This window comes from Wasmannia auropunctata, unplaced genomic scaffold (genome assembly GCF_000956235.1).
Source record: "Wasmannia auropunctata unplaced genomic scaffold, wasmannia.A_1.0 LD334171.1, whole genome shotgun sequence".
Classification (NCBI taxonomy): domain Eukaryota; kingdom Metazoa; phylum Arthropoda; class Insecta; order Hymenoptera; family Formicidae; genus Wasmannia; species Wasmannia auropunctata.
The window spans coordinates 173,067-191,642 of NW_012028719.1; the positions used below are offsets into that span (position 1 = coordinate 173,067).

Consider the following 18,576-nt stretch of genomic DNA (forward strand, 5'->3'; position numbering starts at 1 on the left):
TGATAGAAAATAGGAGAGGGTACTGTAATTCCTCGTGCGAGCGAGGAGGAAAGGAAGGAACGAGGGAGAAAGGAGAAAGGAGAATGAGCCACCACATGCCGTGGGTCGATACTCTAGCACTGAACTCGCTGGTTGGTACTCGTCGAGTACGGTTGCACCGGCGTGGGTACACCCGCACCCGAGGACGGCACTAAAGGCTGTTCGCCTGGCGCATTCGCGAGCGAGAGACCGCGGCCCGTTCGTAAGAGAGAAGAGAATGCGTTGGATCAGAGCGCTGAAGTTTACTCAACGGACACCTGCACTCGTGAATGAGGGTCGAAGTTCGGATTCTGACGCAAGTGTCATTTCGTTACGTCGTTGATTCATTACATTGTTTATTGCATTAGAATACGTAGCGAGCGTATTCCTTCATTAATAACTAGGGGCTCCATTGTCCGGGTATCCAGTTTGGGCGAGCGTTTCGAAAGCGTCATGAGCAACTGAACAATGATCGCCGCGAGAGAAATGCAGGATATGTAACCTGACAGAATGTACGATAGGATTTATCGGATTTTCCATATGTGTATACATTTCCGTTACATTCTATTTCGGAATTCGAACCAATTTAGGAATCGTTCTCTCTTCATGATTTTCGTCATGAAAATCGTCGCTGTCTGAATAATTTTGTTAAGAAAAAGCCCACTAGGCCTGATAAATTCCATTCATAGCAGATGAAATAGCTAGAAAATGCGGAAAACAATACTTGGAACTTTACGATGGTTTTTTTTTTTGCCTCTGTACGATAGTTACGAATTAACGCATGGCTTGAAAACCGTTGATGATATTTCTAGGAAGTAAGAAGTGGATTGTTCTAGCAGAAAAAAAATGCATGGCTTACGGGAACACGGCTTATTCGTTCAAATCGCGTAATTCCGGGAATTTTATTGTCCGATACCCTACGTGGACTTTCCAACTTTCCAGCAGATTTTGTATTGAAACGTTGACTAATTGATGTGAATTGATCTTTGAATATTTCATCTTAACATCGTTTCCTATCGGGTCGCGTAGAACAGTCTAGTATTTTAGATTCGCTTTCCTGGAGAACTTTGCACCTGTGCTATGTTAAGAATAACGTTCTCCTGCCTCCATCATGTAACCTTGAGTCCGTCGTCAATACAGTGTATACTGTTGCCGGGCAATGGAAGACAGTGAAGCATGTACCTTCCAAATTGGCGTTTCTCAAATTTAACGACAAATCTGCACTAACGAACTTTCGCGTGTGTTCGGGCGAGACAAAGCCGTACGTGAAACAGTAATCCGCTTTAACGAGTCGACGATAGAAGCGGTGCTAAATATTCACAATGCAAATCGTATCGTCTCGCGTATCGTGGATTTCGCGATAATTTCAATTTTCGATCATTCTTGCTTGAATTCACCCGGAAAATTGCAATAAACTTTAATGTAACTCTTTGTCTCTAATTTTTTATACGACAGGAAAAAGCGACCTGAAAGGAAATGAGATACGTGCACGTCGCTGATAAAAAGCGTTCCGAGAGTTTGAGCCGATTTCCTGCAGTAGTGTTGCTTGTTAAGAGGATCTCTGTAAATTGTCCGACGTTTCTTTTTATTCACAGACGGGTATTAGCTCAAGGATCCATCGAGCGAGCTCCAATAAAGCTATCTTGCGCGAATATCGGACGCGCGTTAAGAGCCTCAGGTGTTTCTTGATAAGAATGACAGACGCACATGTCGAGCTAGTCAATGGCTATTCCTGTGTTATAACAATACCTAACAATACCATGCATATACCTAACTGTGCCTCAACATCCTTAATGCTAATATATGCCAAGTGAAAGGAAATTTATTCTGATAATAGAGATAATTAAACTTGCACTATAGTTACTTTTATCAAGTAGTGATAAAAGTACTTTGTGAAAAAATGCATATAATATTCTCAAAATTTATATTATTTACAAGACATTGAAATTGAGAAATAAAACAGTCTAATTAAAATATTTTACAATATTTAACAAAATAACGTCTATGCACTTCTTACCATCCATGAATCGTCAGATAGGATATTTTTGCGATAAGTTATATTTTTTTCTATTTATGCTACCAAATATCCGTACTCTCTTTGCGTATCTCTTTTAACAGCTCGCTAAGTATTTTTCTGGAAGTACGGCTCTGGAATGTAAATAACGGCGTGATTTCTCGTAACGCGGTGACTCACAAACTGGCTTTGAATCATGCGTAAATTAATCCTTTGTTTTTCCACAAACAGGAAAGTTCCGGATCATGAACAGGAGATCGAAGTTCATGTCTTCACGATCCCTCCTCCTCCTCCTCCCTCTCTCCCTTCTCTCTCTTTCTTTCTCTCTCTTATCATCTAGCGCATGCTTCCGCCGCCACGCCGGTCTCCAAAAACGTCATCGTTCCCGGTGCACATGCACTCGCAGCAGCGATAGTCTCTCCCTGATTTCATGACTAATGACCTCGATCTACGCACGGTGTGTTTGCACCGCTTAGAGTATCTTGTCTTTGTCCGCGGCAGAAATCGCGACACGATATTGCACTGGCCGAGATAGGAACGATTTTTCCGCGATTATACGCCGAACGCTTCGAAATCAATCGATTCGCTCGTACGAAACGGGCAACGCATTCGCGTGGGTGCCACAGAGCAAGAGACGGTATCGCGGTAATTACAGGCAGATACACACGCCAAGCTTTACGTAATCGAAACCGTCTGCTTCTGACAGTCTCTATTATTAGGAGAGTCACGCACAAAAAGTCTCGTCGAAATATCGTGCATGCCTATATGCGTTACACGTAATCCAAGGTGAAAATACGAGAGTGTCATACGTGAAACCTATAGCTGCTGTGATGAGTTTCCGAGGAAATTGCTTCGATGACCCAAATTTACAGGCGCGATTCGAGCTGCACGAATATATATTGCACTTATCCAGATTTTAAGTTATCTTATTGTTAGCTGTAATACGTTATACAAGTCACTCTGATACCGGGCATTTACAGAAGCGGATGCTCGTCGATTACCCATTTCTCTTTCATTTTTCTTAAAGAGCTAACTCCCAAGAGTGTGATATGTATCGGGAACCTTCATCCTGATGCATAAAGTATCTTAGACGATGTGCATGCTTAGCGAGGTTGACTCGCGCACGATGCCACAAGATTGCCGCGTACCGTAAAGTCTTGGTCTGCCGTGAAGTAGTGGAGAAATTATTTCAATAAGTGCAAACTGTGACCGTAATACGTCAAATGCGTCAAAATGAGGAGAATTGCGAGAGCTTCTCGTTCGTTGACTCCTACACTCGCGCCTACTTTCGATATATTTCTCAGAACAGTTAATTACCGACAAATGACATTAATGAATGAGAGGGCAGGAGAAGGATTGCTGCAAACGATTTCGTGAAATATACGAACGTTTCGTTCTTCTAACTTCCCCGCTTGAAAACGCGAGACGTTGCTGCGACCCAAAAATAAGGGGTCACCGGTATAGAACAAACCATCAATTCTGCTGCTCGATTAGAATTGAATATTTTAATTCAAGAGATAATTTATTTTTCTTCTCGACGTTTTTATTGCAACATTGTCAGCGAGAAGTGCGAGCCAAGGTGTGCACGCTCATCTCGAATGCAAATTTTTTTTCGGGGCCACTTCTTCATAATTGGTCGAGAAAATTCACTGTCGGGACGCAAAAAAGCAACGCGTTTGTGCCGAGAAAAATGCAGCCGGTACTACTTTTCTCGGTCCTCTTGCCGCGCTTCCCGTCGTCTCTCAGTCCCTTAATTTAAATGCCCTCCTCCTCATTCGTCTTTCTTCTCGAGCCTCCGCCTTGAATTGCGGACCGAACTGCGCTGCACACAAACCCGTCGTTCCCTCTCGATTTCCGTGGAACGCGGAGTTTTTACGGAAGCTTTATAGAAGAGGAGAAGCGCTGCAACATGATTTTCTCAATCGGCATCGCCGATCGTGCGCGTTCGCGAAACGTGATGTACGCGCGATCATGCGAATCGCCAATTTCCACAAACAAACTGCTGCCGATCGCAAGCTGTGCGCGATTTGCGCTCGAACGCGTGGCCTAACTTCGACTAATGACATACGCGTTTTTAACATACCGTCGTATGTCATACACGCGACTATTAATTAACTGTCCAAGGCTGATGCAAATATACGTAGCTTTGCGACATTATTAATTCAGGAATTACACCATGAATTATAAATGTTTGCCGAGGAACTCGCTTGGAGACACTTTCGGAAACTGTGACGCTTAATCGTACCGCGAAGAGATACGTCCTCTTATCGATTTTTCGTCGGACGATTCTTCTCCGCAGCTGCATCGTAATCGGAGGCGCGGGAAATGCAAGAGTGAGAGAATAAATCTATAATTTATAGAAGCTTAAAGAAGACATCGCGCAAATTAACGATTTATCTTATCCTCGCGCGGAGCTGCTCGTCCGCGAATTTCATATTATATGTGTTTCGTGAGAAACCACGTCGAGAAATTCACTTACGAAATTTTCTCGGGGACGCAAGAATCGGCCGAATCCCGCTGGCGCTCGTCCTCGGTTCATCCCGGATACCTGGGGATACCCAGCCATCATCGACCGGCAATCTACCGCGTTCCGACAAGGTTGAGCCAGTGCAGCGCTACACCAGGGCGTTACACGCGCTCGAGTGCGATCGCACTCGGGTACAGCCGCACTCGCCGTGACACTTGGACCATGAAAGGAGAGAGTACGCGTTCTCCATTCCAAAGAGTTTAGATACACGAAGGATGTCCCCTGGGAATGTCCTCGGCGTCCTTCCTCGCGCGTATAGCTTGTCGACTTTAGCTGCATCGCGATATTGACGTATTATACGCGTAGACGAAAGTGCCATTGTTTTATTAGATTTAATTAAGATATAGAGAGAGAATTAGATATTATATCTACAGCGGCACTTTACATCCGTCATAATAATCTCACGTACACGCACTTAATAAGTGGGTAAGTTGAGCTTTGATATTTACGCGGTACTCAAGACTTTGGAGAAAAAAATACAACGCAAACAGCAGACTAATGAATGCAATTTTTTTATAATTTCTTCTTGCGATGTATAAGTACATGTAAACTGCAGGCGCCAGAATGGCGACTTCTTTTTATGAGCAATCAGTATAATTATTGCTTATATGTTTTTATTATTTACGCATTATTATTTACGCAAATTGATTATATAAGATTTATATACAAATGACATAACGAGACAGTCAATATCGAGTAATTAGTTTTTTTTTTATTAAGGCTCATAATTCGAAGGAAAATTCCATTCAGATCTCTGTGTCTTTGTTACAATCGTGTTCCTAATTTTGTTTAACTTTTCATACTAAACAACGTTATGTCAAGTAGTGCACACTGTTTGTTTCGATTTATGTGTGTGATAAGCTTAGCGATAAAGTAAGTAATTACGTTATATATATTTGTGATAGCATCTCACTGATCTCTCTGATGTACGTAACACGAAATAAAATCGAAGACCGTGAATGTGTGTTACCCGCCGGAAATGTCTGTGGCTACGTAGTTCAAATGTGCAAATTTTATCCACGTAGAGACACCAGTAAACGGATTTAGGTTTCATCTAAAACACGGGCACGTCTCAAGCTTCTCTCGACTGGCATTATAAGCTAATTATTCAAATATTTATATTAGCGCTCGAAAAAAAGTTTATCGATAGTCGATAGTTTCGATAATGTTAATGTTTCGATAACATTTTTCGATTATCTTTTGGGTTCTCAGAGCTCCATTGATAATGAAAAGATTTTCAACAATTTTAATACTTTGTCGAGGCTCAAAATCAAGGATAAATCCCTTTTTTTCGTCGACTTCTGAGTTCGCCGTTCTGTCTGTTCCCGTAAAACAGCAACAGCTATATTTATTTGCGCGTATTCGATCTGCGCACAAGGTGCGCAACGGGTTGCAATAATGCAGGCGTTCGGGAAGCAATTATTTTCATATAATTTTAATCGCGTTCGCGATTATCTTCTATCTCCGTTAATCTATCCCTCCTGCGTGCCATGGAAAGCACTCGTGAAAATAAATGTGCGGCCGAAATTGATATCGCTTATCACACCGGGACGCGCGCTTTGCCGTGCTAAACAAGATACCGCGCCCGATTTTTTAAATCCCCTCGTTTTGGCTGCACCAGCCGGAGAACGTTTTCGTAAACACGCGATCGAATATCCATTTGAAATACCCGCGCACGTGCCCACGCGTTCAAACCGCACTTTAAACGATTTGCTCGTCGAAAAGAATCCCTCCCTCAATCCGATTAAACGAAACCGGTTTGCAATAGAGATCTCTCCAATTTACGGACCTATTTTGCTTTGGAAACTGCAGGCGCGCGGAAAGCACGGCGGTCATATCGAGTCATCTCTACGTCGATGTAACACACATCTCTACTCGACATTTGTATACTTACGTGGAAACATTCCCGAGCGTTCGCCTCCCACAGCGGAGAAGCGGAGAATTCGTGAGCCTCAACCCCGTGAGGAGCACCCGGCTCCGCGCTTTCGCGGTACGCGCGCTCGTTGTTTTAATTCGCGGGGCGAATTAAAAGGCCGCGCGATAAACAGGCGGCGTTGTCTCGCGTCGTTCGCGGGCGAGCGAGCGAGACGGAGCAGCGAGTCGGCGGCGGCGTCTCGTCGGGCGGCGCGCGCGCGCGTGAGGAAGAGAGAGACACGCGCGCGCGCGCGCGCGCGCACGAGAGAGAGAAGGAGGGAGTGGGAGCGGGGTCGGAGGGCAATAGTGTCGCGATGTGGGACAGTTGCGATGAGAGCGAGTGCGGGGAGCTGAATTCGACGAGGACGACGGCTGATCGCGCGAGGCCCGAGATGTTCGAGCCCACGGAGCAGGGAAAGGTGAGCAGGGAAACGTCCACGTTTCCTCCGCCCGACGTCTTCGCGGACGTCTCGCGGGGCCGACGGAGAGGAGCACGGTGACACGCCGCGCCGGGCCGTTCGAGCGTGTGCTCGCCCGCGTTCCGCGTACGATCGGCACGGGATTGACATTCGCCGTGTGCCCGCCCGCCCACGCATGCACGTCCCGCGATGTGCGTCGCGTGATTCGCACAGGGGATTCGACGTTCCGCGTGCGGCAACGCGCGGCGTCCATCGATCGACCGACCGACCGTGACCGAGAACGCCCGGTGTTTCGATTGAGGATCCCCGAAGTTTTTTCCTTTTTTTTTTTGTTGGTTAGACCGGAGAGGTTAGGTTCGGCGTCCCGCGAATGATCGACGCGCGGGGCGTCTCGCAATCGTCCTGCGTTTTCCCCGCAGGAGGAACGGGCGGGGAAAACGATTCCCCGATTTTACATCTGACACTTCGCTGCCCGCTCGCAAATGATAACGCGATTGACCCGTTAGCCTGTAATTACGACACGTCAGGCTTGTATTTCTAAGCCTGCGGTTTTCACGTATTTCAAGATACAGATCTCGCATGAGTCACCTCTTACAAGTCGTTAATTCTGTTGCTAATAGGATCTCTGCATCCACACGGGCGTCGTGCTACGTGGAGCGAATGCCAGAGAGGACGAGGTTCACAGTTCAGGAACGCTTAATATTGTGGAATATGTAAGATTCTGTTGTTGCAATATTGATATTTATGTATAATTAATGTGACGCGCACACGCATATTAAGGAGCTCGTTTATGTTTACCTCGCAGAGTTTCGGTAAGTGCATAGAATGGAAGCCTGTGGAAGACTCCGTAGTATCGGAGTGTCAAGATCAAGACCCGGAGTGGTCCCTAGTGGACACGCACACCAGAAGGACCCGCACGAACTCGGAGGGTCCGGACTCCCTTGGACGTACGAGAACCGTTAAAATATTGTTCTCCGATCTAAAGTCATTTCGCGTGAATCACGGCGGGCAGCAGCTCATATTTATGCAGAGGGATGGTACCACCTACGTTGCCTTCTTTCAGCTGGCCAACGCTGAAAGCTTCGTTAACTCGCTGAAGGGATTTATCAAATTTGTAAAATCACGCTCGGACAAGAATTTGTATCTGGTGATGGACGAGGTTGAAACTGTATTAAAGAAGTCTTTCGCCGAATTGGATCTGTTTCAAGAGAACACCTCCGATTACGTGTGGAAGTTCGTGAAGAACTTACACAATCGTCCTTACGAAACAACGCTGGAGGCATTCAGCAAACTAGCGGATATCTGGTGTAAGTGGATAGATTAGTGATTTGTGGCACATGGAATAATTTACTAATGTCATGTACATAAACCTAAAGGTTTCACGTACGCATTTGGTATTAATGTTACAGTGTACAAAGAGCCAGTGAAACGGCCTGTCGAAGAAGCAGTCGCCGATTTATTAAATCAATCCCTTACGATCGATCCTCATCCACGTGTATCTGTATCTGTAGGATCCGGCGAAGAGTACGAAGTGATTGGAGTCGGAGTGGATCTACCTCCACGGCCACCATGCCCGCGTGGTAATGCATCAATATATAAACTTAATAATTATTCCATTTCAAGTATAACTACTGCATGAGGACATATAATATTTTCAACAGCATATTCCAAGCTTGAGTAACAATTATAATTTTGTCGCAGGTGCGCCGTTAACGCAAGAACAGTGGGAAAAATGTAAAGATCGACAAGGGAGAATCAGTGATCCCGAAGCTGTCAAAGAAATTATCTTTCGAGGGGTATGTGCCGAAACATTTTTCCAGCAATAATATTAGTATTCCACGTATATAATGTAAAATATAGTTTTTTAATATACTTGTAATTTATTAGGGTATTTGTCCATCGCTGCGTTTTGAAGTATGGAAATTTTTATTAAATTATTACCCATGGAAATCGACGCATAACGAAAGATTAGAACTTAAGAGGAAAAAGACTGACGAGTATTTCACGATGAAATTGCAGTGGCGTACGTTCACGACCGCGCAAGAGAGCCGGTTTTCCGATTATAGGGAACGAAAAAGTTTGATAGGTAATTAAAGAGCAGCCGAATTGTTGTTTTTATGAGAGCAGCTGTGTGCCTTTTATGTCTTAAATGAGAATTTTTTTAATGTCATTCCAGAAAAGGACGTTAACAGAACAGATAGAACACATCCCTATTACGCGGGGGATAATAATCCGCACTTGGAACAGTTGTACGACATACTCATGACCTACGTAATGTACAATTTCGATTTAGGATACGTTCAGGGTATGAGCGATCTTCTTAGTCCCATCTTGTTTTTAATGGATAATGAGGTGGATGCGTTTTGGTGTTTCGTTGGCTTCATGGATAAAGTTGTAAGTACGATGTTCTCTATGCTTAATAATATTATATCATATCACGAATGCCTGTAAGATTAGGAGACGATGAAGCGGCATTCGAACGTGGGTTGAACATGTCGTGTATGTCAGTAGGTCAGGATGGTCACTGGACCTTTGTAATCATTCACTAATAGAAAACTGATTGAAAGTCTACGCGAACAGAGAATAAAGTATCTGTTGCAATCGTTACATCTCCGAACAGGAATTTTACATATTATCTTACAGTTTGGAAATATAGATCTTATGTTTGAAACATATTGTCGACAATAATTTCCACGCGGCTCTCAACGAAATTAAATCAAGGCGTAAACGTAACAGGAAGTACATTCCTAAACCTATGTCGATCAGATTTCTTTTAAATGAATGATAGATAAAATTCTTTGCTTTAAACGGCTGTCTGTGATTCAGAATGAAATTCTAAACAGTAGAATGTGAATGCAATCGATTGCGTTTCGAGAAGTAACTAATGGTAGTATTGAATTTTGAGATATTTATAACAACTTTTATTATTTTTCAAACAGAGCACTAACTTCGAGATGGATCAGAAGGGCATGAAGGCCCAATTGTGCCAATTGTACACGTTATTGTGCACTACGGAACCGCAACTGGCTTACTATCTAAATAGACATGATTCTGGCAACATGTTCTTTTGCTTTCGATGGCTGCTGGTATTATTCAAGCGGGAATTCAGTGCAATCGACATATTGAAGTTATGGGAGATACTGTGGACCGGTCTACCCTGCAAAAACTTTCATTTGTTTGTATGCGCGGCTATTCTGGACACAGAGAAGAATATCTTAATAGAGAACAATTATGGATTTACGGAAATTTTGAAGGTAACTCAAAACATGTTTTCTCGATATAACAACAATAAGAAATTCAACAGAATCTAACGTATTATAATGCTATTGTTTACAGCATATAAACGACTTGTCACTTCATATCGAGCTGCCTTGGACGATCTCTAAGGCGGAGGGTATTTACTATCAGCTGATGTCAGTGGAGCATCAGATTCCCGATGACATACGTGTAATTATTGGATTGGAGCCGTTGCATAAATCGCCATCGACAAATGGAAGCGACGACGAGGCGTCCAGTAATAATACGGCCCGACTTAATGGTCCTCGTAACAATTCGAGAAGAAATAGTTCAGGCAGCGCCAACGTTAGGTTAGGAGACGACGAAGTAGCATTCGAACGTGGGTTGAACATGTCGTACATGTGAGGTCAGGATGGTCACTGGACCTTCATAATCATTCACTAACAGAAAACTGATTGAAAGTCTACACGAGCAGAGAATAAAGTATCTGTTGCAGTCGTTACATTACCCGTTCTCCGAACGGGAGTTTTACATATTATCTTATAGTTTGGAAATATAGATCTTACATTTTAAACATATTATTGACAATAATTTCCACGCGCGGCTCTCAACGAAATTAAATCACGGCGTAAACGTAATAGGAAGTACGGTTTCCTAAACTTATATCGATCAGATTTCTTTTAATTGGATGATGTAATTCTTTGTTTTAAACGATTGGCTGTTTGTGATTCAGAAATTCTAAATTCTCAGTAGAATGTGAATGCAATCGGTGCGTTTCGAGAAGTAACTAATAGTAGTGTTGAATTTTGAGATATTTATAACACTTACTGCGTGTACAGAGACGGGCAGGAAGGAAGAGATTATAATCGCTGCGCATGCAAAGGCGTGCAAGGTATTTTAGGGCGAAGAAAAAACCCGCGACGCGATTGTGCGATGCGCGACTTAATCGCGCGGAAACAGAATAAAGACAACATCCCCAGACCTCGACAAGTGTTATATACGCGTAACTTTCACCTAAGTTATAGTCTTTTTTCTAGATTTGTATAAAGCTTCACAATATGACTATACTGTACATTTCTAATAAAAATCACCTATTTAATCTTTCATATATTCCTGACGTGTGACTTTTTTTTTTTTACTTAATTCGAAAGACGAGACGATTAATAAGAAACTCTTTGACAAGTAAATATTGACTGGTGTATATAACATTACTGGGTGGAATTTTTTATGTTTAATGATTTTGTAAATTTTATATATTCCTATTCTGAATTACGTGCTTATTACTATTTAGTCTAATGCAATTTATTGTGTAAAAAAAAACGAATTAATGTATTATTACATTGATATTCAATTTACCGTTAAACATAATTTATAGAGAAACGTTTCATGATATAAAAATCAGAGATATCAATTTATTAAAAAATATTTTTTTAAGAAATTGATATTTTATCGCTGACCTTTACATTGTTCCAAAACCAAGGAAAAGATTGTCAGATTCCGTTCCGCCTTCCGCCCATCGTTCCGCCGTTTCGCGGTGACAGCGGTGAGTCCATGGATGTCATGGCGTTCGCGCATGCATGGGAATGTAAACAATGATGTATAAGCTGTCGGATGTACTCAGCTGACCTTTCATAAGAAAAACTTCGAGCGAGCATGGAATTTGCCGCCGCGAAACGACGCAAGAGGTACAGGAGGAAGCGATATTTGAAAAGACGATTGCGCGAGCGTGAGGTTAGGTCCAACGCGAGGCAGTGGATGGCCTTCCCCGAGTATGTCACAGACGCACGTGAGACGCTAGCGACGGGCACGATGCAGGCCGACGCCTTCTGGAAGAATTACGCGGTGGCCCAGGAGTGGCAGAAGCGGTAAGGTTCGCGGGTATAAAGTGGGCACGATAAAGTTGGAGAGAATCGTCAAAGACACCACGTTGATTCGCAGGCACAGCATAACCTGGTGGAGATCACGTTGCGTCGCCCTCGAGCACGAGAATAAGTTGCTGCGCGACAAGGTGAGATCCCTGGCTCGGCGTCGCGACCATCGTGATCCTCCGCGGGAGGACAGTCGTCGCGCGGAGGACCAGACGGAATTGGACACGAGTAACGAGGACCTGGAGTTCACCGTGACCGAGGACATGCTGAACTTCTTCGAGACGAGCGAGAGGCACAAGCGAGAGATGCGGCAGAAGCGCGAATCCGTCGAAAGGACCGCGCGCGAGGGGGAGAACCCTTCGCAGGAGGTGCCCTTTGTCGGCGCCGCCGAGAGCGCCCGGGCGAGAAAGCAGGAGGCCGACCTGCTGTACGGCGACGCCGGCTCCAAGATATTGTCGATGGAAACCGCTCTGCAGTGCACGGTGGAGCGATACGAGGATACGGCGAATCTACAGTACTGGCCCAATATTCCACTCAAACCTTAGAACCTAGCTGATCTAATGACATTCAATGTATTCTAAGATCTATCTTGAGAATAAATTATTTTATTTTTATTTTTTTTTTATAAATTAAAAGGCAGCATTACCGAAATGTCAATATTATCAATTGCCTCCCGTTTCGCCGGTTTCGCATTCTCCAGCATGCCTGCGTTAGTGCGAGAGATCGCTGTTAGATGGTACCATCTCAACGTTTTCATATCTCTTGATTTTCGCTCTTATTTAAAGATGGAACTACTAGTATTATATCGAGGCTCCTCCAATATTAATAATAAGATAGAAAAATACTTGTTTGCATGCTGAAATGTTTTATGCAAAAATAATGATATTGACATTTCACAAAAAACGAGATTGTAGGGTTGCTCTTTCCCCATGCTATATAATTATAATTTAATCTCGTGTATCACATGTATATTTTCCTTTTAAAAAATTATTTATTTGTCGATAAGACAAATAAATTGGCTTTTTTATCCTTTACATTTCGACATGGTTGTTAGATTTAAATTATAAAAGATATGATATATTTTCTAACGTTGAATTTAACGGCTTGGTATAAATCAAATAATAAGTTCAGTTCGGATCGGACCCTGTTTCTTTGTTGAAATAGAAAAGTACAATCGCAAAATCGAGCTTGCTCGTAGAGAACCCTCGAAAGTCGTAAGCACATACATACACGTTAAACTCCGCGAGGGCCCGCGGTGCAAGACGCAACCAATTGCGCCAGAGGCAATATCAAGTTGTTTCTCTCGCGCGGCAACGGCGCGGCCATAAATGACACCCGTCATATGAAATACACCGAGGGGAGAAGCAATTAATAGCTAATCCAAACGACGGAGCAATTACATTCACATATTATTATTACTCGGATCAGAAATAATCGATCGGCACTGTCGCGGTGTGAAAAATGTTATTGCCTCGCTACCGCGCGATATAGCTGCGTTACGCGCGCGCGCTCGCGTGGGACGTGCGTAGAAAAAAAAATTAAGAGGAGAGAAAGCGCGCGACGAAGATGTCTGAAAAAGTTGCACGCGGATCCGACGCGAAGATAGATACTTTACTATCTGTTAATTTCATCGCGGATGTATATATGTGCGTGGAACGCAACGTTTTAATATCTTTTGGAATATCAAATTAATTAAAAGAGACGCTGAAATGATAAGTAAAAGGAAAACGCGTATACTCCGCATACTTGCTTTGTACAATCTGTCTAATAATCCCGCAATTGTCGTGAGGATGTTCTTATTGCAGCAATTTCAGAGATCTCGAGGATGTTGCTGACGCGGCGTTGGAAGATTTTCCAGGAAAAATCAGTCTGCGAATTCTCGTACAGTGGGATGCGTCCGCATGCGGCTGGATCGGACCTGCAATCCTGTCGTGCATCGTCACACGTGTGGAACCGCTCTCGGACTGAAGAGTTGCCCGTGAACGCGCTATGCCTCTGTAACTCAATTACCGCGCATTGTGTTCATGCCTGTGGGTACCGCGGCACACGCGACGCATACGATTTACCGTGTGCACGACGACGACAACGACGACGACTAAGGCGGCTATGCGAAGGTGCTGCGCGTAACTTGCCCACAGATCAAGGCCGTAACTCCAGCGTGCACGGAGTAAGTAGTTGATATCACGTATTCAGAGTCCCGTAGCCACAGGCCTCCTTTGTTGCTGATTGAATGTGGCGTCTCTAGAATTTCAAGACTTATGTATACGACCCGAGAAAACGCGATCGGCGTAGCGAGAATAGACCGAGTCCGCTATAAGTTTGCGTTGGGAAATAATTGTACGGTCATATTTTCCTTCTCGTCGAAGACGAGTTGATTTAAAATCCAGTCTCGTAGGAAAAGGCATCACGTCAGGAACACCTTTCGCGTTTCGCGAGATTTATATCTTAGTCGTTTGCAAGTGATTGTGACAGAGAGCTCCCCGAACGAAGCGTTTCGATAAGGGGCATCGCGTCTCCGGATAATTCGGCGAAACAAGAGGTGTCTCCGCGATATGTCGGAGATAGATTGGAAGCAGGATGCGGGGGAAGAAGCCACGGCTAGGTTCGTCCAGGCGTGCGTTATCTGTAGACCGAACCCGCGGACAAGGGTCGTATAGAATTCCCGGACCGAATTCGTGAGAAGGCGACACATCGACACCTTCGCTCGAGGGAAAGCTCTTAATTATCGAAATAATGCGTGTCGCGATTCCCGACGCCTCGACTTTACGCGTTAGACCGCGGGCTTTATCTTCTACAATCTCTTACACTCTCACGAGAACACATCTGTCAGGATCCCGCGTGTTCCTTCGAATATAGATTATTCCGTTCCGCATATATCGCTTCACGAAGACGAACGCGAACACGAGGGAAATTAATATCGTCCGCATTGTGAATCTCTCAGATAAAATGCCAGAGATGCGATTGATTGAGACCTGATAGATTCGAAAGTAACAGCCCGTTGAGAATCACACCGACGAGATAGAGTCAACGACCGTCGGCATCTCTCAATAATTTCCCGATGGCCGCAAAATGTTCTATATTATTGGCACACGTGCAGTGCACGACTACGACTAGCTCGGCTAAATTATTTATTTTCATTCGAGACGAGCTGTGACTTATAGACGGCAAGTTCCCAATCAGTGTAGAACACGTAACGTGCAATGCGTCCTTCCTCTCTTTTCCCCGGTTAAACCGGTCGGTCCTACGCAAAGTAGCCGCAACTCCGGAGAGTCGTTTTATATTCCCTCCGCGACTTTCATTTAGATCTTTATCGATCAACTTTCACGGTGTGCTCCGCGCGCATTGCACTTCATTACTCCGCTTCCGACCTCCTCGCGTACTTTCGCGCGAATACAATATCGCGGGCCCGATACATTAAATTCGCTTTTCACTCCGTTATATCGATGAGAATCGTTACGAGGCTTTCACAAATTGCAATAAATATCAATTGATCGCTAACGAACTCGATAGCGATGCGTCGTTAAATGTGACCCCCGAGTTTTTAGGAATCGACAATGAGAAATTTCAAGCGCGTCGGAAAGCCGGGCGATAATGTTACGTAAAGAAACGAGTGATTGAGAGAGAAAGAGAGATGCCAACTCGCGTGAACACGTTCTAACGCTTGGGCGTTGCACGCGCGCGTACGGCAATTATTGTCCATTATTCGCGTGAATAATACGTTTCGTAAAATCGCGTATTTTTACGCTAATGTACTTTTTCAAGGCGCCCCCGTATTTTCTTGCTAAATCCATCCGACAGAAGTATAAAAATTGTCAAGTTAGTGTACACCTTCTTGCAAATGTAGACTTTCAAAGCAATTTGTCTCCAATTATCGAGAGCCACACGCTCTCGGGAGACGGGTGAAAAAATGTGGAGAAGTGCTCGTTTCGGCGAAGTACTCCCGGGATCTCTCAACCCAGTCAATTCCCAGAGGTCACACACAGACTCTCGGGTTTCTTCCCTTCCCACCCCGCAGTTTCACCTTCCCTTCATCGCGCCCCGGAATCGTCCTGCATTTGCAATCTCATTGCTTAAGGACCACCTTTCGCGGTCCACCAGAATGGCGCGCCGCTCTGGAGAATCGAGAAAGACGCGCGGCATGGAGAAGGAATGCTCTTGCTTTTTATCAGGTCTGTATCATTAGCGGTCGCGATGAGTCCTACCGAGAGTTCGTATCGGGAATATTCACGCCGAGAGAGAGAGAGAGAAAGAGAGAGAGTCTGTCTCCGCGAAAGAGGCCGCGTTTGTTCGAAAGGACAACGAAAACGAGGACGCCGTTGGAGGCACCTACGATCGCTCTCGCCTTATTAAGCCCCCTTATACTTCCCTCCCCTCCCCCTCACCCCTGTCCTTCTCTCCCCACTTTCTACCCCACTGTGCAGCACTTAAAATCATGGCTGCACGTAACCGTCTACTGATTATATGGATTCGACGATGATTTCTGATGATGCCCCCGACCCCCGAAATGGTAAAATAATACAGTGTCGTATCCTAGCCCGGACCCTTTCGGTTCCGTGGGCCGGTTCGTTAGCGGAGCCTTGGCGCGAGGCACCCTGTCATTATGCGGCTGGTCCCCATCACCCCCACCAGTACCCAATTTTCGGTGCCCCTCCACAGAGCGCGAGCTCGACAAATCCCCCTGGCATCTCGCCGCCGTCGCCGCTCTCCTTTCTTTTTCTGCCGCGTGTGCGCGCGAGGTCCTCTCCGGAGGCACGCCGGAGGACCCCGGTCGTCTTCCATCGGTGCTACTATTCTACGCCGTCGTTTCGCGACGTCGTCGCCTGTTTGTTTGTTTGTTTGCACTATACGGGTCGCGTGAATCGCCGTCGTGAGAAAATATCCGCGCGCACCTTCTGCCTGCATCACGACGTGCGTAACATGTCCACGGTTGTTAACTCTTTTCAAAATGAAATAGAAAGAGATCCCTCGCCCTCCCCTCCCCGAAATGTCACGAAACTTGACGAAAAAAATTGTATTTATGACATCCGTAAATGCTCTTCGTTTCTCTTTCTCTCTTTTTGTGCCTTTGTGGAATAACTCGTATTCCATAACGCTGTTCACCACGTCAAATTACAGGAATTATTTAACAAATATGCACCATAAATATTTTTCGAATAAAATAAAGTGACAGCGTAAAAATCTGAGCGATGCAAACGTTTACTCCGACTTTAATGTAAAAATAAAAATAAAAATATTAATGCGTTTCCAACAATCTTTAATTTCTCTATTTTAATTTAAAAAAAAAATGGCAGAAAAATCCCGTTGAATAAAAATAGAAAAAAAGGTATTATTTTTAGTTGCGTAGAGGAATGTAAAAGTAGGAGAAACACAAAAGCAAATATACGATTACGTGTACGATTATCGCGCGATATTACATGATATACCAGACAGCTTATGTTAATATCGCCCTTTCCGTTTTCTCGCCTCCAAATAGCATTTTTTACGAAATTCGAGCGAGCAGTTATGACCGGCGGACATTCGAAACTCGTAACTCGATCGCGCACTGACTTCGCCTAGCAACGTCTCGTCGTGGCCTGTACGCTCGTAAAGCAACACGCACGTTCTATCTTTCTCATCCCCGCGACTTCGTATAATTCGATTTCTTCGGCATTAAAAAGACGGATCCGATCCCATACGATCGAATTACGAAAAAAATAAAGTTACCTTAAAGCGACCGCTTGCGACAAGGTCGGTGGTTCTCCGCGTGGAGTCTTTCACTCGGATGCAGAGTAGAGACTCGAAATGGCTAACGATATTTCTTAAACAGCCATTTACCGGTGCATCTATCTTATTTTCGAGAATAATGACACGACGGCTCGTTTTTGATCTTTCAAAATACTTATTCCGTGGCATAGTAGTAGCGTTTTCTTGGGCGGCCCGACGTCGGCTGATTGACTCCGCCGGAAGTGGATCGACAAAACCGCGGGGTACCCCATTCGTACGCTTGTAAAGGACTGCGCGCGGTCCACAGTATCCTTGGGGTGCCCCCCTCCCTCTCGCCTTTCCGTCCTTGGAGCGCTTCTTTGCGGGTGTAGGTGGTCCCCGCGAACGGCAATCATTTCGTTTAATGACGAAGACCTCGGTCCTTTCCTTTCTTCGGTCTCAGATTATCGCGCCGTGGTTCTTCCCCTATATCCACAGGACCACTTGGGCTCCTTCCACCTCTTTGCGTCCTCGCCCTCTGCCCCCGCTACCACCTTTTATCCCTGAACTCTGTAATTTTCCTCTAGCGACCGTGCCACCACGTCGCGCCGAAATTGGTGTACGGCGGGAACGATTTCGTGGAAATACACGTCGTCGTCTAAAAAGAGGGGAATCGGGCGCGACGGTGACGGTGGCACTTCCACAGCACTCCGCGCGACCTCAGATGGCGGGAGGAGGGAAAAAGGAACAACGGGAAAGAAAAGGGGAATTGGACGAGAACGAAGACGAACGAGCCGAAGAGAAACGACGAGAATTAGGAGAGGAAAGGTAATAAGTAGAGGAGAGAGCAGAAGAGATAGCGGGAGAGAGAGAGAGAGAGAGGAAGCGACTCTCTCT

The 18,576-nt window shown here is 44.9% G+C and overlaps 2 protein-coding genes and 1 pseudogene across 2 annotated transcripts; all 3 read left to right on the forward strand.

The window, feature by feature from the left end:
- The first annotated feature begins 6,756 nt into the window (after positions 1-6,756).
- Positions 6,757-11,239, forward strand: LOC105459673 (TBC1 domain family member 15). The gene is made up of 9 exons (XM_011705892.1): positions 6,757-6,892; positions 7,513-7,605; positions 7,698-8,199; positions 8,302-8,472; positions 8,594-8,688; positions 8,780-8,978; positions 9,069-9,286; positions 9,832-10,146; positions 10,229-11,239. Exons 1-9 carry the CDS (start codon positions 6,788-6,790, stop codon positions 10,532-10,534), a joined length of 2,004 nt encoding a protein of 667 aa, XP_011704194.1. The 5' UTR covers positions 6,757-6,787; the 3' UTR covers positions 10,535-11,239.
- Positions 11,240-11,601: 362 nt separating this feature from the next.
- LOC105459674 (uncharacterized protein F10E9.5-like) lies at positions 11,602-12,611 on the forward strand. The gene is made up of 2 exons (XM_011705893.1): positions 11,602-11,994; positions 12,068-12,611. Exons 1-2 carry the CDS (start codon positions 11,783-11,785, stop codon positions 12,540-12,542), a joined length of 687 nt encoding a protein of 228 aa, XP_011704195.1. The 5' UTR covers positions 11,602-11,782; the 3' UTR covers positions 12,543-12,611.
- A 1,211-nt stretch (positions 12,612-13,822) lies between these two features.
- Positions 13,823-18,511, forward strand: LOC105459675 (annotated as a pseudogene).
- The last annotated feature ends 65 nt before the right edge of the window (positions 18,512-18,576 follow it).

Coding starts and splice junctions, on each gene's coding strand:
- LOC105459673 (XM_011705892.1), top strand. CDS start 6,788: ATGTGGGACAGTTGCGATGAGAGCGAGTGCGGGGAGCTGAATTCGACG. Junction 8,200..8,301: donor CAAACTAGCGGATATCTGGT/GTAAGTGGATAG, acceptor TTAATGTTACAG/TGTACAAAGAGCCAGTGAAA. Junction 9,287..9,831: donor TTGGCTTCATGGATAAAGTT/GTAAGTACGATG, acceptor TTTTTCAAACAG/AGCACTAACTTCGAGATGGA.
- LOC105459674 (XM_011705893.1), top strand. CDS start 11,783: ATGGAATTTGCCGCCGCGAAACGACGCAAGAGGTACAGGAGGAAGCGA. Junction 11,995..12,067: donor GCCCAGGAGTGGCAGAAGCG/GTAAGGTTCGCG, acceptor GTTGATTCGCAG/GCACAGCATAACCTGGTGGA.